Source organism: Pinus tabuliformis, chromosome 9 (genome assembly GCF_031772625.1).
Source record: "Pinus tabuliformis cultivar Carrire ecotype Pingquan chromosome 9, CPIR1, whole genome shotgun sequence".
NCBI classification, from domain to species: Eukaryota; Viridiplantae; Streptophyta; class Pinopsida; order Pinales; family Pinaceae; genus Pinus; species Pinus tabuliformis.
This window is the reverse complement of record NC_142307.1, coordinates 31,994,179-32,019,975: the sequence shown is the minus strand read 5'-3', so window position 1 is coordinate 32,019,975 and position 25,797 is coordinate 31,994,179. Positions and strand designations below refer to the sequence as shown.

The 25,797-nt window shown below is 36.8% G+C and overlaps 1 protein-coding gene across 1 annotated transcript; it reads left to right on the top strand.

Annotated features, from left to right (window-relative positions):
• The first annotated feature begins 11,133 nt into the window (after positions 1 to 11,133).
• LOC149146957 (F-box/kelch-repeat protein At5g15710-like) lies at positions 11,134 to 12,300 on the top strand. Its single transcript, XM_089441676.1, has one exon. It carries the CDS (start codon positions 11,134 to 11,136, stop codon positions 12,298 to 12,300), a length of 1,167 nt encoding a protein of 388 aa, XP_089297802.1.
• The last annotated feature ends 13,497 nt before the right edge of the window (positions 12,301 to 25,797 follow it).

Below are 25,797 nucleotides of genomic sequence, written 5' to 3'. Positions count from 1 at the left end.
CTTCAGCAAAAGCAATATCCATTTCTCTCTGGAAAGTGGCTCCTGCGTTCATGAGGCCAAATGGCATTTTTGCATACATGAATGTTCCCCATGGTGTAGTGAAGGCCGTTTTCTCCTGATCATCTGGGTGAACAAGAATCTGATTGTACCCTGAGAAACCATCAAGCATAGACATCCTTTGTGAACCAACAATGTTTTGCAGAATGAAATCCATTTTGGGGAGGGGGTAATTATCTTTCAATGAAGCTTTGTTTAAGTTTCTGAAGTCTATACAAATTCTGATCTCTCCATTCTTTTTTCTGACTGGTACCAAGTTAGCAAGCCAATTTGAGAATCTGATTGGGACAATAATTTTAGCATCAAAGAGATTTTTCACTTCTTTTTCAATCAGTGGCATTAGAAGAGGATTAATTCTTCTTAGCTTCTGCTTAAAAGGCTTTTCATTCTGCTTAATAGGAATGGTATGCTGTATGATTGAAGAGTCATATTGTTTCAAGTCAGCATAACTCTATGCAAAAACATCAATGAATCTTTTCATCATCTCAACATATTTAGTCTTCATATCAGCTGAAAGGAATTTTGAAATCTTGACTATCTTAGGCACAACCGAGTCTCCTAAATTGCAGCTTTCTAGTTCTTCTTCATTAGCTTGTAGTCTTGGTGCTTTGAACACATAATTATGATCAAATAATTTCTCAAGGGGAATGAGGCCTTTAGGAATTAAGTTGTTTTGTAATTGTAAGACTTCAGAGCTTTCCTTTGACTCTATTAACATATTCTGCTGATCTATCTGATTGTGTTCAAACTCTCCTTTTAATTCAATGAAGTTCCTTACATGCTGATCATCCTCGAAAACTTGCCAATTTGTGATATTATCCCGTATAACTGGTCTATGGCGAACCTCCACTTCATAATTTTCAGAAGAGTGCTTAGGAATGATAAAGAGACTGGCCGAAACAGCAAGAGAATCTGCAATAGAGTTTTGATCTCTAGTTTTGATGCTAAAAGAATAGGATTGAAATTTTTCCAACATTTCCAACACTAAATTTCTGTATGCTCTCATCCTTGTATCCTTAGTTTGATATGTACCTTCTACTTGTTTAATTACCAATTCAGAATCTCCACAAACAACAATGTTTCTAGCTTTCAATTTTATCAAGGCTTCCAAACCTAAAATCAGAGATTCGTACTCAGCGATATTGTTGGTACAATCAAAGTTTAATTTGTATGAGAGAAACTTACTTTCTTCAGTTGGACTATTGATCCAAATCCCAGCTCCTGCCCCTTTTTTTCCTTGAGACTACTTCAGATGTGCTTGTTTCAGGTACAGTCTTTTTACCATGAGCTTTTTCCTTAGTTGATTGCTGAGGTTGATCTTGGATGACGAGTGGCTTCACTTGTTTTCTTACTTGTGACTTTGGAACTCTTTTAGCTCTTACTTCTGTTTGGAGCTCAGCTATTGTAGAATCTCTAACAGGTTGAGGAGTGAGGCCAGTCTGGCTTTTGAAGCCAGCCATAAAAATAAATGAATTCCAATCTCTGTCTACCTTTTGGAGCCCTTCTAAAACCAGTAGTTTGATCAAACCATGATGAAACAAAGAGGTTTCACAATCCTCTTTCCTCATCTGTACCTTATCACACATCTTACTCAAACTACGGAACAGATAAAAAGATAAGTCTATGGAGACCTTCCCGGTGAAATGCAAAAGGAGTTTAAAATGGTAAGAGTAAACCTTGTTATACCTTCCTTCACAAGTCAGATATTTCTGTATGCAGGTGAGTAAGTGAGCATAATATTCTTTGACATAATTCCTGGGCACTGCCTTACTTAAATCTTCATTTACAAATTCATCCTTCAAAAACTCCTTACAAGGATTCATGTCAAATTTGAAGTTTTTAAACCATTCCTCTTGTCCTCGTGGGATCTCTGTCACAGTAGATATCACTTCTGGCGAAACCTGCAATTCTAACATGGCTACTTTTGAATTCAAGCCTGTGAAGTTAAGTGCAAATTCTTTGGTTACCTGTGTGTGTCCTCCTTGTAACTTTTTGCAAAACTTCCAGCACCCGGCCTTTTTAAATGCTTTCTTCACCTCTTCATTTCTCAGCGTTATATCCAGGCCTTCAGGCTCAGTCCTTAGACATTTTCCAGATCTGTGCTCCTTTTTCTCCATTGATTCTTCCAAATCCTCGCAAACAATAACTACCAGCTCCGGTTGGAATTGTGTTTCAGCTTCTATTTGAATTCAGCCTCGCTTGATTATCAGCCTCGCTTAAATTTTAAATTTTTCCTTTTAAAATCTTTCAAGATGTAATCTTGCAGATTTGTCATTCATGCAAGACTTACGGCCATCATTAAGATTTATGCACGGTTGTCTTTCTTGGGAATGATAATTCGTGCGTATCAACAGATCTAGTGGTGGTGATAGTGGCAATGAGTGGTAAAATGTGATAAGGGAGGTACATGAGCTGACATGAGAAGACACGGCCTATGACTCACCTAACGGACTTGAAATTTCGAGAAAGACTCGCTGCGAAATGTACGAATCCATGATTTCGCAGCGCTGTTAGTTTTAAATTTTAATGATGCGCTGCGAAACTGCCTAATCATGATTGCGCTGCGAAATTGCAAACAGGCACGGTGACTGACATAAGATAACAAGTGGCTATAAAACAATGGTAGATGGAGGGGAACCAATCGGAGCTGAGAATAACTTGACTCAAAAACTCTTCAAAACTCCAGATTCTAAGGGAAAAAATTAAAACAAAATTAAACTAGCACTGACCTTTGTCATCGGGCTAGGATAAAAAGTTACATGTATCAATTTTAGTTCTAAGTGATAACAATATACATTAAGGAAACATTTGCCATATCCTTCCTATTTTGTAGAGGTTCCAATGTTTCAACAACATCACTCATGAGAGGAACAATGTAAACTTTGAAACGGGAACTGATACTGTTACCCGTTTCGTAGAGATAGCAAAAAAATGACCCGATTTTCAAAAGTGGTGATGCAGAATACACATGTTTTTTTTAGAACATGGTTTTTGGAACTTTAATTTTTTTTCATGTTCAAGGATGAAATCAAGTTTTAGAATGGTAGCGATTTTCATGCTGATTTTAAAAAGTGAGTATTCTGCATCACACCCTTTTTTTAAAAGACCTATTTTTTGACTTTTAATTTTCTAGTGTGTGAAATGTAAAAAATTATTTTCTAAATTTGATAGTTTTTTAAGTCGTCATTTTATTCATATTTTCTTGTTCTTTATCTTAATTTTTTTTTTTTTTAGGGGGGTTTTTATTGTTTTGCGTTTTTAAATTAGAAAGTCGATAGTTTGAATTTTAGATAATCTACATATTTATACATCCTTAATTAATTTTTCAATCCACATGAAATAATTGTTTCTAAAAAACAACATTTTTTAACAATGGACATAAAAATAACCATTTTTAACATAAATATAACAAAAAAACTAAACGTTTTGATAATTTTTTGCTAGAATTAACATGTCAAAATCACAATTTTTATACAAAAATATTAACTAAAAATGGTCAAATAATAGTTTTTTTTTTATGAATTTCATGTCAAAAAATAATAATAACAACTTTTTTTTTTCAAAAAATAATAATTAACTTAAAAATCAATGTGAAAATCATAGTTGTGCTATCTCTTTCTTTCACATACCAGACTCTTGATGGAAATTTCACCTCTTTTGAACTTTTCCAATCTGAGATTAGCTTCTTATCACTTAAAGCACTTGAAATATTTGTAGGCATGATCTCAGGTGGAGTTCGTTCACCAATGTTTTTTGAAGATACACCTTTAAGACTCTTTGGTCCAGAAAGATTCACAGAAATTTTCCTTGATGCCATTTTCCTAAAAAAAAACACATAAATTAGTAAATAAAAAAACATATTAACTTAAATTAACAACAAAAATATACCATAAATTTTTTATTTGTATAATCAGAATTGCCCAGCCACCTCTAACGGGCAGGCGGGTCGATGGGCGAGCGGGAGGTCAAGTGAGGGATAATGAGACTAAGGGCACAATTAGGCAAGTATGGGCGAGTCCCTACCCATGCGCCCCCCACAACCCCCTGACGACTACATTGAAGCCCCGACCCCATTAACTTATTCCTCTCACGAGAGATTTCTTGTCTGGATTCACTACACATTAATAATTAAAGTAACACGCATGATCCAATCTCCGAAAATGATGATGATGACAATCCCTCGATATGATTACCAAGTTATTGTACTCCCTGCATCCATCAAATCTGTGTTTTCTCTTTGTTTCGCTCGCCAACTCTGTATTTCTTCGTGGTCCATCCTTTGCATGCCACGCTAGATGTTTGTTTTCAGCTGAATTTTCTGTTTGAACGAAGCTTCCAAAGCTTTCCGCCCCTCCCCAGCCCTCCTCCCCTTCCCTCACCCTATCCCCTACCGTCCCCCCACACTCCCGCGCCCCATGCCCCCTCGCCCTGCACCCCCGCCCCCGCCCCCCATCCTCCCAAACCCCCTGCCCCCCCCCATCCTCCCAAACCCCCTACACCCCCCAACCCCTCCTCGCGGCCACCCCTCGCCACTGCGCCCACCACCCCAACCCCCTCCCAAACCCCCTACACCCCCCAACCCCTCCCCGCAGCCGCCCCTCGCCACTGCGCCTACCCCCCCAACCCCCGCCCAACTGTACCCGTCCCCAGCGTCCACCCACCCCTACCCCTGTGCGCTACCCCCACCCCCCCCCAACCCCTACCCTTACCCCCACCTCTAACGGGCAGGCGGGTCGATGGGCGAGCGGGAGGTCAAGTGAGGGATAATGAGACTAAGGGCACAATTAGGCAAGTATGGGCGAGTCCCTACCCATGTGCCCCCCACAACCCCCTGACGACTACATTGAAGCCCCGACCCCATTAACTTATTCCTCTCACGAGAGATTTCTTGTCTGGATTCACTACACATTAATAATTAAAGTAACACGCATGATCCAATCTCCAAAAATGATGATGATGACAATCCCTCGATATGATTACCAAGTTATTGTACTCCCTGCATCCATCAAATCTGTGTTTTCTCTTTGTTTCGCTCGCCAACTCTGTATTTCTTCGTGGTCCATCCTTTGCATGCCACGCTAGATGTTTGTTTTCAGCTGAATTTTCTGTTTGAACGAAGCTTCCAAAGCTTCCCGCCCCTCCCCAGCCCCCCTCCCCTTCCCTCACCCTACCCCCTACCGTCCCCCCACACTCCCGCGCCCCATCCCCCCTCGCCCTGCACCCCCCCCGCGCCCCCCCCCCCATCCTCCCAAACCCCCTGCCCCCCTCCATCCTCCCAAACCCCCTACACCCCCCAACCCCTCCTCGCGGCCGCCCCTCGCCACTGCGCCCACCACCCCAACCCCCTCCCAAACCCCCTACACCCCCCAACCCCTCCCCGCAGCCGCCCCTCGCCACTGCGCCTACCCCCCAACCCCCGCCCAACTGTACCCTTCCCCAGCGTCCACCCACCCCTACCCCTGTGCCCTACCCCCATCCCCCCCCCCCAACCCCTACCCTTACCCCCCCCCGTTGCCCACCGCCCCCCTTAACCCCCCCCCCGTCGCCCACCCCGCACCGCCCCCCTTACCCCCCCCCCCCCCCCCCCCCCCCCCACCACCACCCCCTACCCGCGCCACCCCCCCCCCCCCCCCTACCCCCCCTCCCCACCACCAACCCCCTACCCGCGCCACCCCCCCCCCCCCCTACCCCCCCTCCCCACCTTACCCCCTACCCCCCGCACCCCCGCCCACCCCTTCCCCAAATTGAAAGCCCCAAGTTCACAGGCTCCTTGAAAACACTGAATGGCCAATTTTGAAGGTTCAGACCCATGGTTTGCAACGGCAGATGATATAAGGCAGGTTGTAATTCTAGAACAGTAGCATGAGACTGTATCGCATATTTGTGTTCATTCTTTGAATTTCGTGAAGTTTAATAGGTATTGCTTGGATCACAGCTATATTCTAGTTTACCATACTCATACTTATGGTAGGTGTGATTACCAATTATCACTGGGTTATACTAAATGAACCTGTGACGTATTAATTCATACTCGTAATTTGATTATATATTGGAAAATATTTGTAAAAATCACATTATTTAACTCTTTATTAATACAAATTTTACACTTTTTCAATTTAAAAAACTCCTAATTTAAATACTTTTTTTAATTAACATTTTTTATATTTTTATGTGTTTTCATTAATTTTGAACTCCATTTTTTTATATTTATCAATATAAAAATCCTTTACACTTTATATATCACTTAATATATTATATCATTTTTACCTCAGTATATATCCCAATGAAACAACATATTCAATAACATCTCCGTAAAACTTTATACAACACATTTCACAACCATTAAAATACATATTTATTTTTTAAGAAAATTAGTTTTTAAGTATCATTTCATTTATTTTCAGAAGTGAAAAATTTTATATTCAAAACTTTGCAGATGTATAGAAAAAGATTCTTCAGTTTCTTAAATAAAATTTCTGATGAGTACGTAATCCTCCCCTCACTATGTAGGCGTCAAAATGATTTTTCTTATTTCTAATCTTGTGATTAGATATCAAAGATGTTGATATAAAAAAAATGTCTCTTCATCAATGACTAATAATAAAAATCTCAATTTTGAGATAAGATATTGATATATTCTTTTGGTATCTTCCACCATTTTGATATCAACTTCTTCTTATTGCAAAATCCATTATATCATTGACAAACTTATTCACTTTCCACATTTTATTGTATCAAACAGTATAATGTTTTATAAAATATATCATCAATATATAAACTTAATTTGGAGAGAAAAATATATATTTTTTATTACTTTTCATTTTATTTAATTATATACTTTCAGAATATTTTGAAATTTGATAAACAATAAAACATATTTTTAACTTTATTTATATGGTTCTCATTTCAAAATATTCCAGAAATTTATAATAAATTCAGTCGTCTTCTCAGACACACTGCACTGTCAATAAAATTCCATAATATTCCAAAAGGAATTCAGCTATTCTCTCATAAACACTGAGGTATGTCAACCACTTATTAAGTGGCTGTGCTAATTTAATATTCCTATCAAAATTTCCAGAAACTGCATAATTTTTGTATGCCATTCCATGCCACTTATGATTCATAATTTTTTATTTCACTAAAAATTTACTAATACCATCACATACTGTCTTACATAACTAAATCTTAATTAGTAACTATAACCTAGTTTCCAATATAACCATAAACATACGATTTTTTTACTTCATTAAAAATTTACTAATACCATCACATACGGTCTTGCATAACCAAATCTTGATCAGTAAAAAGATTAACTTTTACACTGAATCTGGTTTCCAATGTTACCATAAATATATCAATTTAATAAAAATAAAAATAAAAAACTTTAAAAAAATACAAAAATACATCTCCTCAATTCCAAATTTCAATGAGAATGATTTAGATTTTGAAATTGAGTACTCACAGCTTTTAAGGCAAAATTTAACATTATTCTAACGTTATTTGACATTTGTAACATTATTCTAAAGTTTCTTGGTTCAGTCGAGTCTGATTCATGGACTCTCAACATTATTCAATCTTCAACATCATCCTTACCTGGTGGCCTAATCGCGTGCACAAACCCCTCCCCCTCCCCTCTCCCTCCGCGGCAGCGGCACCCCCGGGCCGCCCCGCCCCGCCGGACCGGCGGCGGGTCGATTCCGGGAATCGACCTGCCGCCGGTCGGGCGGGGCGGGGCGGCCCGGGGGTGCTGCTGTGCCGCCCCGCCGGACCGGCGGCGGGTCGATTCCGGGAATCGACCTGCCGCCGGTCGGGCGGGGCGGGGCGGCCCGGGGGTGCTGCTGTGGCGCACAGCAGCACCCCGGGCCGCCCCGCCCCGCCGGTCGGGCAGGGCGGGGCGGCCCGGGGGTGGCGCTGCGCGCCATTCTCTTATTTCTTGGGAGTGTGTTGTGGGATCGAGATCGAATAGGCCGTTTGCCTCTGTAAGACAACTTTGCAGCAATTGAAACCTCATGATTTGCAGGAGCTCGTCTTTTTGACGATGGAAGAGAGTGGCAATATCGGGCTCATCACGGAAGAGGGTGGCCATATCTTGTAGAAGGCTTTCCATACGCCTCAGCTCAGTTTGCGGCATCTAACGGTTATCCTCCTTGTCTATAACATCCTTCAACAGTTCGGTGACTGGGGCGACCGCATGGCTATTTATGAGGTTACCTGATAAAACAAAGTGCTGAAAAAAGTCAGTTTGAAAGACTTCATAGAGATGATCAAAAACTGCTTTCCAATCTGGCATGATCCCTCCCTGCGATCGAGTAGGCCGTTTGCCTCCGTAAGCGAATTTTGCAGCAACTGCAACCAAATCTTCACCATCTCCAGGGTCTCTTTCTGTTCAAATCCGAAAAAGAAGGCAATATGTAGTAAGCTCTCCATACGTGTCAAGTCAGTTTGCAGAATCTGACGAGTATCCTCCTTGTTAATAACTTCCTTCATCAACACCATGACTGGGTTGATTGTGGCATCGCCTGCTACTGTGGTGACCGTTGCCATGGCTTTCTTGTAGTTGTGGGAGAAAAAGAATCAGAGAATGTGTTATCTCTGTGCCTTGCCGCAGGGGAAGCGGGGAGATGGATTGCGGAATTGTGATGCAGAGAGTAAGGGAGGCGGGTTGGACGTACAGAAGGTAAAGAGCAATCACACAACAAACATTAATATATAACAGCCGTGGTGTTATGATAAAATAAAAGTCTATAAGAATTTAAACAAAGAAAAAAACAGGTTTAGGCCCTAGGGAGAATCCCCGTAGCGTGGCCATGAAATGGAACATGAAATTAGTGTGTTCCCAGGACTACTAGTCGGGACAGTCTGCAGGGCATTATGATTCAGCGGTCTGTAAATTTAATAAATCATTATTAGTAAGTTTACTATTAAATCTACAGCTCAACTAGTTATCAATTATAACGCCTAATAATACAATAAGCAAACTCTCTTGAAAAATCTTCAAACTCACTTTGTGAGTTTCAACAAATAAGCCTATGTAGACCTGAAACTGCTATGTGATTTTTTCAGATGAAAAGACAGTCAATTCCGGTAGTTCATGGCTTCTTTCTTACACACCATTTCTCAACAAAACAAATGCCGTATAAAAGCATTATTGTCATACTACGTTACTTACACTCTTTTGTTTTGCACTCGTCGTATTTGTCATGATTGTGACCGTCTGGTCATGTCATGTGTTCTTCCTTTTCCTTTCAATTGGTTATGATAAAGCACGCAAGTTTCAATGCCTTTACCAGGCAATTATTACAAAGCTCATGGAAAGAAGATGGGGAAGTCACAAGGCATAGCAAAGTAGTATAATGATGTCGAATGCCATGTCAGATTATTCACTCGGATGAAACTCTCAAAGCTTGATTCCGCTCCTGTGCCCCTCTAGCTTAACGATGAAGTAAAACACGTCAATGGCCATAGAAACGGGTGAAAAGGACACCACCGCATTTTGCGAAAATGCTTTCTAACAACCTTTTTTTTGTGCCTGCCCCAACCGGGAAACCCCCCTGCCTGAGGCCATCGTTTATCTCGTGGCAGGATTCCATATCTAGTAGGAGTCAGCGGCTTCAGCTCCCCATGTTCAGGAACTCCCATGTTAAGGAACTAACTCCAGCAGGGTTCATATACGAAATTATTTTACCAAAAAATTATTTTAAAAAATTGTAGTCTAATCTATAGACCAAAATAGGTCATAGCTTTCATATGAAGACGTCTCCGTCCGTCTTTACGCTTCAAATCCATCAGAGTTAAACGACGCTTTCATCGTATCCATTAGACTTGACATTGAAAGGTATGGGTGTTTGTTTTGGCTGGAATTTAGAAGTAATTTTTGTTTTGTTTCGTTTCGATGATATATTTTGAAATATCATTGAATTCAGTATCTGATTCTTTTAAAATGAGATGGTCGGTAGTTTAAAATATATTTTGAATATATAAATAAATTTAATATTTTGATTTTTTTTAAATATAATAATAAAAATTATTCACTCGACATTAAATTTGACATCAATTTATAATTTAACAAATCTCAGTAAAATTGATTTAAAAACTGCCCAGGTAAACGGAAAAAAATAAAAATAAACCCACACAAAGATTTGTCGATTTGCCCTTCAGAGATTTCTATTTTAGCAAATTATAATAATAATTTGTCGAATTGCTATGGACTGAGGAATAGAAATAATCTGTGATCAAAATTAGTCACATCATTAGCGAAATCAAAATAAGTTTTAAAAATATAATAACGACACAATTTCTCATTCAAAGGTTAACTAATTTAGTTGTAATGTTCAAATGTTCTTTAATTTATCGTGAGACGGCCATTTATTACGTGTCAGCAATTCCATGGTGTCTTTGACAAATCCTAAATTCTCAACGTCAACGCTTAACATTTTTGTGTTACCATTTCTTCTCCGTTCAGTAATGGAATTTGCACATCTAAAAACGTTATACATCGACTTCATTTTGGGTGCGAATTTCGTTAAGCAAGAACAGAGACTTTCCACGATTCGCTGTTTGGCGTCGATAGATTAGACTACAATTTTTTACTAGCATTTGCACAGACCTCCTTTTGTTTAAGCTTAGTCATTGCTGGTAACTGCTTCAGTATTTAAGCTTCTACAGACCTCCTTTTGTTTCTTGCTCTTGGAAAGGGAGAGATAACTGTCTCTTACAGCCCAGCTGCAAAAATGCAGAGGAAATAGGCAGGCGTGCTATCTATCTCTGATCAATTGAATGTGAATTCGATATAAAAAGGACATTGGTAATCACTTTTGTATTGTATATGAATATATAGGTTAACATTTTTGTGTTACCATTTCTTCTCCGTTCAATAATGGAATTTGCACATCTAAAAACGTTATACATCGACTTCATTTTGGGTGCGAATTTCGTTAAGCAAGAACAGAGACTTTCCACGATTCGCTGTTTGGCGTCGATAGATTAGACTACAATTTTTTAAAATAAGGCTTTCTTTTTTTTTGAAGATATTAAGGCTGGCTCAAAATAGGTCATCATTGAGAAGTGAAGGAAATGGAGAGAGCTAGTGGGCGCCTAGGCTGTTCTTTCATGCCAAAGGAACTACAAGAGAAGATATTGGCATGGATGCCATTTGAATGCATCTGTACATGTCGCAGAGTGTGCAGTCAATGGAATGCCATATTTTCATCCAGTGAATTTGTATCTACTCAATGGGCTGAGTCGCCTGCCAATCAGAGCCCATTACTGGTTCTGATCCCTGTAAAGGCTCGAAATCATTGTGTGGCTTACTGTTTTTACACGCAAACATGGAAGAAATGCACCTCCTCCCTTTTCTTCCTACAGGAAGAGCCTGAGCCTGTAATTAATCATATAACTTGCGAGGGGTCGGCCAAAGGCCTCTTCCTGGTCAAGTCAATGGTGGACAGTAAGCCAATATCGACAACTCTTGCTGTGTGCAATCCTCTTACAGGAAGGTTCTTTTACCTTCCCACCATGTGGTCCATACGATTAGTCATGGCAATTGGCATTGTGGAAGGCGAAGAGAACACACATAAAGTAATAGTGGTGCGCAAATCAAGTCGACGTAATAAAGAGCCAATAGTGGAAATCTACGATCTCCTCCAAAAATCATGGAAGATTGTGGGGCGTCTTCCAAGAAATGTGAAGGAAGTCTACCATCATGATATAGTTTCCAGTGAGGGTTTCTTCTATTGCATCACAAAAGGGACGGCTCAGCAGACGCAAGTTATGGGTTTCAGCATCAGAGATGGGAGTTTCTATTTCGTGTCATTGCGTAATGTGCCTGGTGCAGAAATATTACCTTACCTGATTGCATGTGGGTCGCGGATTCTTGTAGCAGGGATTATATGCTCAAATATTATAACCGGACAGAAAGTGATTATTTGGGAGCTTGAGAAGGTGAGCGTGACATTAGGTTTAAATTCCCCTTCTGCATCTTCCTCTTTATCGTGGAAGGAGATAACAAGTATGCCGCCATCCATGTGGCAAGATCTTTGGAAGATTATTCCTCGAGCTTGGCCTAAGATTACAGGAGTGGGAGATTATGTGTGTTTCACCGTAAGAAATAAAGTGATTGCTTATAGTTTAAGCAAAATGTCGTGGACATGGCTTCCCCAATGTCCCTTTGATGGTAACTTTGGAAGTGTTTCTGCACTTCAATTGAGACCAGATATGTTGAACTTTTGTATGAATGACTAACTGTCTCTCTGGCGTTTGAATTTCACGCCCTCTGGTCTTTGATCTGTTAATTTTGGAGTGAGTTTGCACTTGAAGTTTTCAGACGAGATATGCTGAACCTGATATGGACTACTGTCTTTTTGGTGTCAGGATTTCACACCCTTTATTACCATAATTTATATTTTATTGTGATGTTTAGGTTTTATATAATCCATATTTTATTGTGATGGTTGGGCTTTTATAGTGAGTTATTATAATGTAGAATTTGTTGCATCGTTTCTCACTGTGAATATTGAAGGACAGGTTGAAACAAGGCAGCTAGCATTTGAAAATTTGAGGAAAGGTGTAAAAAAATAAAAAATAAAATCCCATGGCCTGGGAAGCATATAACACTGGTGGTCCAGCTAGTCATTATCGTTGAAATGAAGTCCTGCTTGGATGACTTCACTCATCACAATATTGATGTTGCATGCAATTTTCTCGAAACATGTGGGCGTTTCTTGTATCGTTCACCTAAAACAACCATACGCATGGCAAACATTGTTAGAAATAATGATGCGATTGAAAAATGTGAAAAATCTTGAAGCTCCACACAGTACATTAGTCAATGGAATGCCATATTTTCACCGCAAGTGGAGATTTGATGTCCACAACTGATTCGTGGAGAGAGACTCTGTTTGCCGTGAGTTAAATTTCTGTAAAATTTCATTCATAATCCAATTTTCAAAAAGAAAACTGCGATGATATTTTTATGCTAAGTGTATTATATCGTTTATGGTATATTTATCTGTACTTCAGCACCGCTTGATAGAATTTCCGTTTCAAGCCAGTCGCCCTATCTTTATGTATATTAAGAATAAACTAACTCGAGTTGAAAATAGATCAGGGTATGATATACTATAAACTCAACACTTGACAGAGAGGTTAATGTGGGAGGAGAAGGTAACTGTAGAGTTTGTGGTTAAGAAATTGTACATGAAATAGAATCATGAAATTTAGTGTAATAGAATCCCACCAGTAATGAGTGTCCAAGAAAATCATTCCCAAGAATGTTTTATACGGCATTTGTTTTGTTGAGAAATGACAAATACGACGAGTGCAAAACAAAAGAGTGTAAGTAACGTAGTATGACAATAATGCTTTTATACGGCATTTGTTTTGTTGAGAAATGGTGTGTAAGAAAGAAGCCATGAACTACCGGAATTGACTGTCTTTTCATCTGAAAAAATCACATAGCAGTTTCAGGTCTACATAGGCTTATTTGTTGAAACTCACAAAGTGAGTTTGAAGATTTTTCAAGAGAGTTTGCTTATTGTATTATTAGGCGTTATAATTGATAACTAGTTGAGCTGTAGATTTAATAGTAAACTTACTAATAATGATTTATTAAATTTACAGACGGCTGAATCATAATGCCCTGCAGACTGTCCCGACTAGTAGTCCTGGGAACCTTATGCTTTTACTTTTCTTCGCACTAATTTCAACTATCATGTGAGCCATTTCATTCTATGAGTACGATTATGAGCATCAATTTCATTCCAGAAATGTGATTTTTAGCGGCCACATAATGAATGGATGCGTGCATTATCACAGAAAATTCGTAGATGGAAAGCCCAAACTACTACTCCAGAAATAGCTCGTGATTTGCCAAGACTGTCATATGTATATAATAAATCCATGGAAATAGCATGAAACCACGTTTCAAACTTTCAATGCAATATTTCCATCGTTTCTCTTCATGGGCATCGTGTAGCCACCTGGCTTTCTTTTTCGCAAGTTTTGCTTTTAAATTAACCTAATACAAATAATATATAAATATTAGTAAGTGGATTGGTTAACTATATTTTAAATAAATAAATTAGAAGATTGTAAAAGTAAATTACACACAATTATGGATTATCAAAAATAATGTTTAAAAAAAAAATCAAATTTATTATTATTTACATCAATAAAGTTATTAGAAGCAACCTTATGTATATGGTAGACAAATAGATCCATGGTTACTTTTCAACATGTTTTATATTTATTGGATTTAGAAAAAATTTAAGCAATTTTTCACAATGTATTATTATGCTTTTTTTTCATAACTCCAATCGCAATGCTCTTCAGGACATACTGGCATATTTATCCAAGGTCACAATGTGACATTAAAAATTCAGTCAACCACATTTACTAATGTGATCGACTATGTTCAATTATGTTTGACTATGTTTAACAGTCAACACTATTCTAACTTGGTCAAACATAATCACTTGTTAATATTATTGATTAAAATTGATAATTAATCATGTTATGACATCTTCATGTTATAGAAATTTAGTTAACCACATTCACTAATGTGATTTACTACATTCAACCATGTTTGGCAAAGTTTGATAGTGAACATTGTTCAACATCCATGGTCAACCACTTTATCAAGTATAGTTAACATGGTTTATAGTGTTTGGTTTAATGGCAAGGTTAATCATATTAGGTGTAATATTAGGGTTTACAATAAAAATATTAATATTAATAAAGCTGACTAATAATAATGATGACATTAATATTGATATTATGATGTCACAATGGTACAAAAATGTATCCAACGTCACAATATGGCAAACCACATTGTCACAAAGCGACAAACATTATTGCAATGTTACATTACATTTTAAATTATCTAATGTCGTAATGCGACATTACAAAATTAGTCAACCACATTTACTAATGTGATCAACTATGTTAAATTATGTTTAAGTATGTTTTATAGTCAACACTCTTCAACTTTGGTCAAACATAATCACCTATTAATATTATTGATTAATATTAATAATCAAACATGTTCAGACATTTGAATACTACATAAATCTATCCAATGTTGCAACGTGACAAACAACATCACAATGTTACTTTACATTATAATGTATCCAATGTCACAATGTCGCATTACAAAATTAGTTAACCACAGTAACTAATGTGGTTGACTATGTTCGACCATGTTTGACAAAGTTTGATAGTGAACATTGTTCAATGTGGTTAAAATGGTCAACTATGGTCAACCACAGTTACCTAATGTTAATATTTGATTATTCATAATCAATTGTTACATTAAAAATCATTAATAATAACAATAGTAATATTAATAAAGTTGATTGGTAAAGAAAATAATAATAATATTGTGACATCGAAATGATACAAAAATATAACTAATGTGACAAACCTTGTTGCAATGTCACAAACATTGTCGTAATGTTATATTACATTGCAATGCAACATTAAAAAATTATTCAACCACATTAACTAGTAATATTAACCATGTTTGACTATGCTAATCACTTGGGTTTAATATTGAGTTTATAATATTGGGTTTAATATTACGTATAATATTGGGTTTAATATTACGTATAATATTCAGTATACAAATAAAGACTTTTGAATTCATTCAGTGATATAATTTGTTCATAATGTCATGTTTTTTTAGTTTTATAGTTGAAAAAATTTCAATTCCTTTTGTATTTAGCATGTTGTGGTTGAAAACATGTTAAATTTATACTTAGGAAAGAAAAATGATATTCTACCAGAAACATTAATGTGTTTTTTCCTTAAAATTTAACTTTGTTTGAGACATAAAAAATTGGTTTTATTAGCATTTTTTAAAAAGTTTGAAAATTGACCCTAAAAAAAAAAATCATTATTCCAGTATCAACACTTTTGTTTTGAAGCTATATTTTGCACAAAAATTTCGTAGTAAATTTCGTAGTCACTGCCATTTTTAAAACACGTTCAAAATTGACACCTAAAAAAAAAAACACCGTTCCAGTATACACACTTTTTCGTTTTTAGCACTGTTTTTGATGCTTTTTTGGGGTTTTTTGGCCAGAGTTCCCATTTTGAGTTTATAGTTCCCGTTTCAAAGTTTACATTGTTCTAATAGAATATTGTCAACAATTTGCCAATTTGGAATGAAGCTACCTTGATTTTCAAAAATCGGGATTGGAAGGAGGGATTTGAGTTGATTTTCTAGAATCTTAGTCATGATTTTGTAGGAGGAGTTACACAAAGATATGGGTCTAAAATGGTTAAAGGATATAGGTTTAGTTTTTGATGTAGAGCATACAACACTCTTAGTCAAAGGGAGGAATCCAATGTGGAAAAAGAAAGAGAACATGGACCAAGGGAGCAAAACAGGGAAAAATCTGCTTTAAAATAGATTTAAAGATGGATTGGATAAGTCTCTCAAAGACTTGATCTAAATGTAATCTGCCAGGTGTATGCATGCTTTAAGGGCTTTTTGTTAGAGGATATGATTAGATCCTTTCCGTGATCCGATCCAATAAGCCAATGTTCCTTATACATATGTGATTGAACCTGCATGTTCCAAGTAGTAGAGGAGGGAGTATAGAATATAACTCATGTAACAGAGAGTGTTGAAATGTAGTCGGAAGAGAACCCATGCTAAGGCTGCAATGCCTTAGCTTATAACTGTTAATAATATATGAATGTGTTTAAGTGTTGAAATTGTGCGTTTATGTGTTTGTGGGTTTCCGCGTGCATATATATTTTAGTTATGTTGTATATCTATATATACCCATGAATGGTTTGAATCTGTTATAGGTGTGTTCAAATGTTGTAGGTCAATCAACCATCGATCACGAGAAGGATCGATGGTGACCCAAAGATATTAATGGAACTTATGCATGCTTTGGCAAGCAGTGGCAGAACTATGTTTTAACACATAATTCCTTCAATGGCGGATGAAATTAAGTTAAGGAGGAAACGGTGGGAATGCTCAGCAACTGTCGGATCTGGAAGATCCACAGTTGAGATTAAATCGCAAATCGGCAGTCGGAAGTGAAAAGGTACTATGGGTTCCAATGGTCCCGATTATAATTTAAAAGTGCTAGGCCAAATGAAGGCTTCCAATAGACTTGTGGGCTCATAACCCATAGGTCCAGGATCAATTTTTTAAAGGGAAAGAGATTTTGATTAACCCCAAAATCTCATTCCCATCAAGTGGTATCAAAGCATAATAAGATTCTGCATGGAAAGGAAGGTTAAAGGATTCCAGAGAGAAAGAAGAGGAGTAGGAGGTATAGTTGATAGAGCTAAAAAGTTATGGTCTTTACCGTTGCACAAAGAACGACAACAAAAAGGGAGAAGATTGTAGCAAACCTAGAGCATGAGTGCTCATATGGTTCCAGAGGAGAGAACCTGAAGGATGCCAAAAGACCGAGTGAGGAGGGCTTGGTGAGGTATCATGTAAAAAAGGAGACTGGTACTGCAGAGGTTTGGTTGCAGCTCACAGAAGACCATGAAGGCAGTTCCACTAAAGAATGAAGTGGGTAGAATTGCTAAGAATAAGGAGAAGCATATGACCAGGAGGTCATAAAATTTTGTGCCTCGGGAGTCTAATGCAGGAGCATCCAACACTCTTAGTCAAAGGTAGGAATCCAAAGCAGAAAAAGAAAGCGAATGTGGACCAGGGGAGCAAAACAAGGAAAAAACTGCTTTAAAACAGATTTAAAGATGGAATGGATAAGTCTCTCAAAGAATTGATCTAAATATAATCTACCATGTGTATGCATGCTTTAAGGGATTTTTGTTAGAGGATATGATTGGATCCTTTCAGTGATCGGATCTAGTAAGCCAATTTTCCTTATATATATGTGATTGTACCTATGTGTTCCAAGTAGTAGAGGAGAGAGAACAGAATATAACTCATGTAACATAGAGTGTTAAAATGTAGTTAGAAGAGAAACCGTGCTAAGACTGCAATGCCTTAGATTATAACCGTTAATAATATATGAATGTGTTTAGCTATTGAAACTGTGCGTTTATGTATTTGTGGGTTTCCGCGTGCGTATATATTTCAGTTATGCTGTATATATGTATATACCCGTGAATGGTTTGAATCTGTAATAAGTGTGTTCAAATGTTGCAGGTCAATTGATTATCGATCATGAGAAGGATCAATGGCGACCTAAAGATATTAATGGAACTTATGCGTGCTTTGGCAGACAGTGGCAGAACTGTGTTTTAACACAGAATTCCTTCAATGGCGGATGAAATTAAGTTAACGAGGAAGCGGCGAGAATGCTCAGCAACGGTCGGATTTGGAAGATCCACAGTTGAGATTCAATTGCAAATCAGCAGTCGGAAGTGCAAAGGGTGGTGAGAATAAACACAATGATTGCGACGGTGCGATATCGCCGATAGCGAAATCGGTGATCGGCATCAAGAAATGTTGAGCAATCGGAGCTCGGTTGGATTGAAGCGATCGCTATCGGAGATCAGAGGTTAGAGTGGTTCTGAAGAACAACGCTTAAAGTTGCGTACCCACTGATAGTTTATACATGCGTGTGTATATAATATTGAGATCTATCTATATGATTCAAAGCAGAATTTTCCTGTGTTTCTGTGTGTTGTGATTAAAGTTTGATGCTCCAACTTTAAAGGGAATCCCGATAGTACTATGGGTTTCGATGGTCCCGATTATAATTTAAAAGTGCCAGGCCGAATGAAGGCTTCCGATAGACTTGTGGGCTCATAACCCATATGTCTAGGATCAATTTTTTAAAGGGAAAGGGATTTTAATTAACCCCAAAATCTCATTCCCATCAGTTTCTTTAGGAATTAGAGACAAGAAGTTTGAATTTGGATTGCCTATAATGTTGTGCTTTTTTACAACTCAATGAATCATATTAAGTAGATCATTTTTTATGAGTTTACAGAATGATCGATAAAATGCGATAGTGAAACCATCCGACCCTAGCGCTTTATCAGGATGGAGATTCCATATTGCATTTTTAGTTCCTCTGCCTCATTAGGTTTTGTTAAAGCTTCATTTTCCTCATCAAAAACTATTGCACACAGCAAGGGTTGTCGATATTGGCTTACTGTCCACCATTGACCTGACTAGGAAGAGGCCTTTGGCCGACCCCTCGCAAGTTATATGATTAATTACAGGCTCTTCCTGTAGGAAGAAAAGGGAGGAGGTGCATTTCTTCCATGTTTGCGTGTAAAAACAGTAAGCCACACAATGATTTCGAGCATTTACAGGGATCAGAACCAGTAATGGGCTCTGATTGGCAGGTGACTCAGCCCATTGAGTAGATATAAATTCACTGGATGAAAATATGGCATTCCATTGACTGCACACTCTGCGAAATGTACAGACGCATTCAAATGGCATCCACGCCAATATCTTCTCTTGTAGTTCCTTTGGCAGGAAAGAACAGCCTAGGCGCGCACCAACTCTCTCCATTTCCATCACTTCTCAATCATGACCTATTTTGAGCAAGCCTTAATATCTTCAACAAAATATAGGTGCGATATTCAGAAATTCATACGACTCTTTATAAGGCACTGTAATAAACTAGAATAAGAAAATCAACGTGAATGTTTTCTCATAGATAAAACCTAATCGTACTGATTTTATTTAATTATAATAGTGCTTCTAACAATGAAAGAAAATCAATGTGAACGTTTTTTCATAAATAAAACCTAAAAGAATTAATGTGAACGTTTTTTCATAAATAAAACCTAACAGAGTTTGGTTTTTTTTACAAAGCCTTGCTTTTATTAGTTTTCTAATAAAATAATTTTATTAAATAAAATACTTTTATTTAATAAAATGAAAATTTATAATTTTATTTAATTATAAGAGTCAATGTAAGAGATGTATATTTGTTTAATGGGATTATTTTTTTAAACGGAAATCTGGTTATGTGATTGGGTATGAGAGGGTCAAATTTATTTATTTATGGTTTAATATATTTTTAGGGTTTTTAAAGATTTGGTTTAACTTATAAATAAAATGGTATGTTCACTAGAATATGGTGATACAATCTCAAGCAAGATTGTGATTTTTTGCTGTTTAAATTACATTTTTGAATGCATAAATGGATCCAACACAATAAAAAAAAACTTATTTGGTCTATATATTAGACTACAATTTTTTAAAATAATTTTCTCGTAAAATAATTTTATTTAATTATAAATAATAAATGTAAGTTGAAATTATCAAAATTATTATATTATTTAAATTTTATTTATTCATATATTATTTTATTTCATTGCAAAATATAATTTTAATTTAGATATCATTTTCCGGATTCAACTATGACCATTTCCATGAGAAGTAGTTATTGAGACCACCTCTCATGAAAATGGTCATAGATGAATGACTTACTTAAAGTAGTTGAATCCAAAAAAATGATATCTAATATAATGCACTGTGAAAACCCCTCAATACATAATTTTAATTTTTTAAATATTATCTTTTAGTAAAATAATTTATTTTAATTATAAATAATAAATGCAAGTTAATTTATCTGGACAATATCAAAATTTTTGTAAATAATTAAAAGACAAAAAAAGAGAATTGATATAATATATGTTGATTTGTAAGATAAATTATTTTATTACTATTATGAACATTTAAAATTATTAATGGGCGTTGTCTTAAGTGAGAATTTTTGGAAGCGATGGGTTTTTTTGGTTTAATTTCTCTAAAATTCGCCACAAATTTATTGAAATCACAAGGTTAATGGGTAACGCTTAACACAATCAAAGTGCCCTAGGTTTTTCACGGTGCTAAATCCATATAAACAATAAAAAAAACCAGTTTAAATAACACAAATCAAGATTTCACCTCAAAATTTTCAGCCATTTTCCGTCACCGCAAAATTTTAAAAAGTCTCACTAAAGATAACTCCTTATTAATGTATTGCTTCAGTTTTGTGCGTTCTAGCCATTTTTAATCACTGGAAAATTTTAAAAAGTCTCACTAAAGACAACTCATTATTAATGTATTGTTTCAATTTTATGCGATGCATATTGGTTTTATAAAGTTATTTTTTTATTTTTGTAAAAATCTCTCAAATTGAGTATAAATTGGTCAACATTACCTAACCATAAATAATATCTTTTGATTTTTAAAGAATATTTTACTATTATTGATTTTTAATAAAATAATTTATTTTAATAATAAACAATAAATATAACTTATTTATTTTGACCATTCAAAATTATTAATGTATTATTGTTTTTTTCGTCAAAATTCATGTATCGTTTTAATTGATATTATGTCACCGCTTTTTTAAATAAAAGTTCATTAGTAAGTTAAGTTTTGGCTTATATAAGTGCCTATTTTCCCTATTACATTTGGCTTATATATTCTAACATATTGTTGTGGTAAAAAATTATATTATCTATTCATTTATAGTTAAGAAGAGATTCAAAACACTTGTGGGAAAGCATTCATTTTGTTTGGTGGAAGGTTTTTATGGAGTTTGAAACATAGTTGAAGGTGTCTCTTCCTTTTATTTCTTGTTAATTAATAATTTTTTTTTGGATGAATGGTGCATCTATCGTTGGAGCCTATGTTCTTAGCAAACTTCTTTTCGACCATATCTCGCAGATATTGAAAATCTAGTTCAATGTGGGCACAATACTGATTAATGTTGTGGAAGCAGTCATTGAGGTTGGTGCATTGGTGATATAGGAATCCAGTTCTAAGGAGCACTGATCCTTCCACTTGTTTTGCAAAGCTTTTACCTGTTCCAATTCTTCTGTAATGGAATTTCAGTGAGGGCAGCAATGGTTCAGATCCATGGATCAAGGATCGGGGGAACTGGAGGTACTACTATTAGAAACAAATGCAAATGGCACAAAGTGTTGTGAGAGTGTGAAGAGAGAAGGAAAACTACGTATAAAAATAAAGGATGCCCACAACAAGGAGAAAGGATGAGATAGGGGCGGGGAAGTGAAGCACAATGTGGATGCTTAGAAAGAGGCAACATAATAGTGGAAGGAGGGGAGCAGAGAGGGAAATTTAAGGATGAAGGAGAACAAAGAACAAGAATGTGAACCCTAAGGAAGATCACACTTGGATATGTGGTTAGAGAAAGAGATGAGGGATATGAATTCAAGGAGGGGATCCTATCCACTTAGGAGTTGGGGCATTGAATAGAAGAGATATATTGGAGATTCCAAATGAGACAATCCATAGATGGGAAGGGATAATTTTTGGAATTAGCAGAGGTCCTTTTATGCATGTGAACTGAAATGACATTAGGTAATAAACTTAATGGAGATCTCCTCATTGATCCTAACCTCTCCTTTGGGTCTGCAACAAGACTTTTAACAAATATAGGCCAATCTCCCTTTGCAACTCATCTTATAAGATACTCACCAAAATACTAGCAAACAGGATGAAAAAATTACTTCTGGAAATAATTTCAGAAAACCAAGGAGGATTTATCCCCAAGAGGCAAATCACAGACAATGTGATAATTGTTCAGGAGGCTATTCATAGTAGTATCCAAATAACAGAGAGAGGAATGATTGTTAACTTAGATATGGTAGCCTTTGATAGAGTTAACCATAAATTTCTTGCAGCAGCACTCAAAAAGTTTGGCTTTTCAATAAATGTCATAAAGATTATCCAAGCATGTATCTAAAATCCTTGGATAACTACTTTAATCAATGGTCGACCCAGTAATTTTTTCCAAAGCACACAAGGGCTGAGGCAAGGCTATCCGCTTTCCCCATTCTTGTACATCATCATGGCTGAATCACTGAGTGTTATGCTGGAAAATCAGAGAAAAGAGAAAAAAATAACAGTGATCCAAATCTCGAGGGGAGTCAAAGATATAAACCACTCTCTCTTTGCAGATGATACCCTTCTCATAGGCGGGGCATCTTGCATTATAGCAAGAAGATTCAAAAAAGTCTTGGATGAATTTCTCCTAGCTTCAGGAGGAATTTTAAACAACTCCAAATGCAGAATTTATTGTTGGAATACCCTAACAAAAACAATGCAACGTATCTCACAAATACTGGAAATACCTCTACAAATAAATTGGAGCCACTTCACTTATCTTAGGCTGCCCTTAGTAAAGGAAGTGGTAAAATCAGAAGTCTGGAACAAGCAAGTGGAGAGAATGAGGGAAAAAATTCAGAACTGGGGAGTGATGTGGCTCAACTTGGCAGGAAGAGTGACACTGATTAAAGTACTTCTCTCGGCCTTGCCTATATATCAGTATGCAATCATTATGGCCCCAGAAAGTGCCCACAAGCAAATGGAACTGATAATTAGAAGCTTCCTTTGGCAAGGAGGAAAACAAGATAATAATAAAAAATTTATCCTTGTTAGATGGGAGCAAGTTACTCTTCCCTATGAAAAAAGAGGAATATCAATTCGCTTGCTAGGGCTAATGAACATTGCTCTAGGGACAAAAATTATATGGAGAATGATAAATGGGAATGGTCACTGGTGGGAAAAAGCTCTAACAATGAAATATTTAAATTGTCATAGAACAAAACTGCTCATTGATACTATTCCAGACAAGCCATGCACCCAAATCTGGAAATTGGTTAAAAGGATAATTCCTCTTATTAGATATCAAATATCCAAAAATATAGGGAATGGAAAAACTATTTCTATCTGGGAGGATAGAATTACAAGGAAAAACCCCTTAAATCAACAACAAAATTTAAGAGGACTTCAGAGATGGATGGAAAAGAAAAGTTTTAACACTCTTTTTTCTATTTCAAATTGGGATCAGAACAACTGGGTAAGATGGAAAAATCTGTCTACACCACCAACACTAAAAAGTAAGTGGGAAATGTTAAAATTCCATCTGGAAGGGGCCGCACCCATCAACAAAGAAGAGCAGGATGACTTTGTTTGGGACCTAAATGGAGGGAACTACACAGTGAAATCAGGGTACAAACTCCTCCAAAATCCTCATAATCAAAATGATTGGAGTATTTGGAAGGCAGCTTGGAAATCAGAGAGTCTGCCCAAAATTAAATTTTTCACCGGGGCCCTTCTCAAAGGCAAAATTCTTACCTCTGGAAAAAAAAAAAAAAAAAAGGTATGCAAGGGCCCTCAAAATGTGTCATGTGTCAAAAGGAGGAAGAAACAATCCAACACCTCTTCATAAACTGTATGGTGGCGAGAGAGTGCTAGAAATAGGAAACAAGTTCTTTGGAGATAAACATAAATCCAACAATTCATTTGACAACTCTTCATAAAAACTGGGATAAAAGATTCCCATATACAAAGAAAAATAGGCAAAAATAAATAGGATATGGAAATGTCTCCCTTCAATTCTGTGTTGGCAAATTTGGTTAGCTCGAAACAAATGCATTTTCAAAGAACAAAAGCCAAATCTAGGCAAGATCCTAGCAAAAACTTGGAGCCAAGTTGCAGAGATAATAAGTACAAATGGAATCTCAAAAATGGACCAGAACAATTTACAACAAGAGGAGAAAGACTGGTACAACAAAGTAATGTTAGAAAACAAAGCAGAAGCAGGATCTACAGCGAAAAATAAAGAATTTCACACAAACAAGAAATGGAAATTAAGATTGGAGGATAAAGAATTTGCTGAATGGATAAAAGATTAGAAGGGACACATTCTTTTTTTTCTACGGAGCTGCAAAAAATAACCCAGGTAAAGCAAGGGTAGGTGGAGTTATTCTAGAACCAAATGGAAAAAAATCATAACCTATGAATGGAGCCTTGGAGAAATGACAAATAAGAGGGCTGAAGCATACAACCTTCTCCTCGACACAAGGCTTTTAAACAAAAATGCAATCAAGGACCCTATAGTAATAGGGGACTCAGCTATCATAATAGCCACATTGGATGCTAAAAGGGACTTCAAAAGCATAGCCATCAACAAAATATATCAAAGGATCAGAACAAGTTTTGAAAGTCTTTGAAAAATAACCCTAAAGCATGTCTTGGGAAACCAAAATAAGGATGCTGATAGCCATGCCAACAAAGCAATTGATAGACTAGTTGGGATTGTCAAAGAGAATAATGAAGTTTATGAAGAAAGTATACCATGACAAGAAGATATAGAACCGAAGAAAGTAGATACAGAATCGAAGAATATCACAAGAAATATTACAGGGAGGAAAAAATAAAAAAGAAGAATCAAATCGTTAAGTCAAGAAGGATATTGCATGAGGAAAGCAGAGAATATATGTGAGTAGAGGTTCTCAAATGTAATCAGCCTTGCTCAAAGCACATTATTCTCACAATCCAAAAAAAGCTACCCTATATGATGAATCACAAATGCCTGGATCGTAATGTCAATGTAACTCTTAGCCACGTTCACCTGCATAGGCTCCCAGGCGACTCAAGACAGTATGGAAACCAGTAGCAATAAGGCTCTTCTCAACAGAGACCAAAACATCAGGAATAAAGACCACAAAACAATAAACAAATTCAGCAAAGTAAGAGTGAGAAGACAGATGAAGAATCATCACACAGGAACCGTTGGATCTTGGAGATCAACGGTCGAGGTTTGACAACATTTGTAGCAGAAGAGGAACTCGGAGATGTTATCGTAGCCATCGATGGTGGCAGATCAACGGTCATCGGGTGCCAACATGATCGAGAGTTAGTCAAAGAGAATAGGCGGGATTATAAATAGGAATGGTTTTTCGGGGGGAGATTAAGCGGTAAGTGGTTATAGGAGGGAACCACCCGATCCCACTCACCGTTGGACATGTTATAAA

Bases quoted from the DNA above. Each gene is read 5' to 3' on its own strand.
- LOC149146957 (XM_089441676.1), top strand. From the start codon at position 11,134: ATGGAGAGAGCTAGTGGGCGCCTAGGCTGTTCTTTCATGCCAAAGGAA.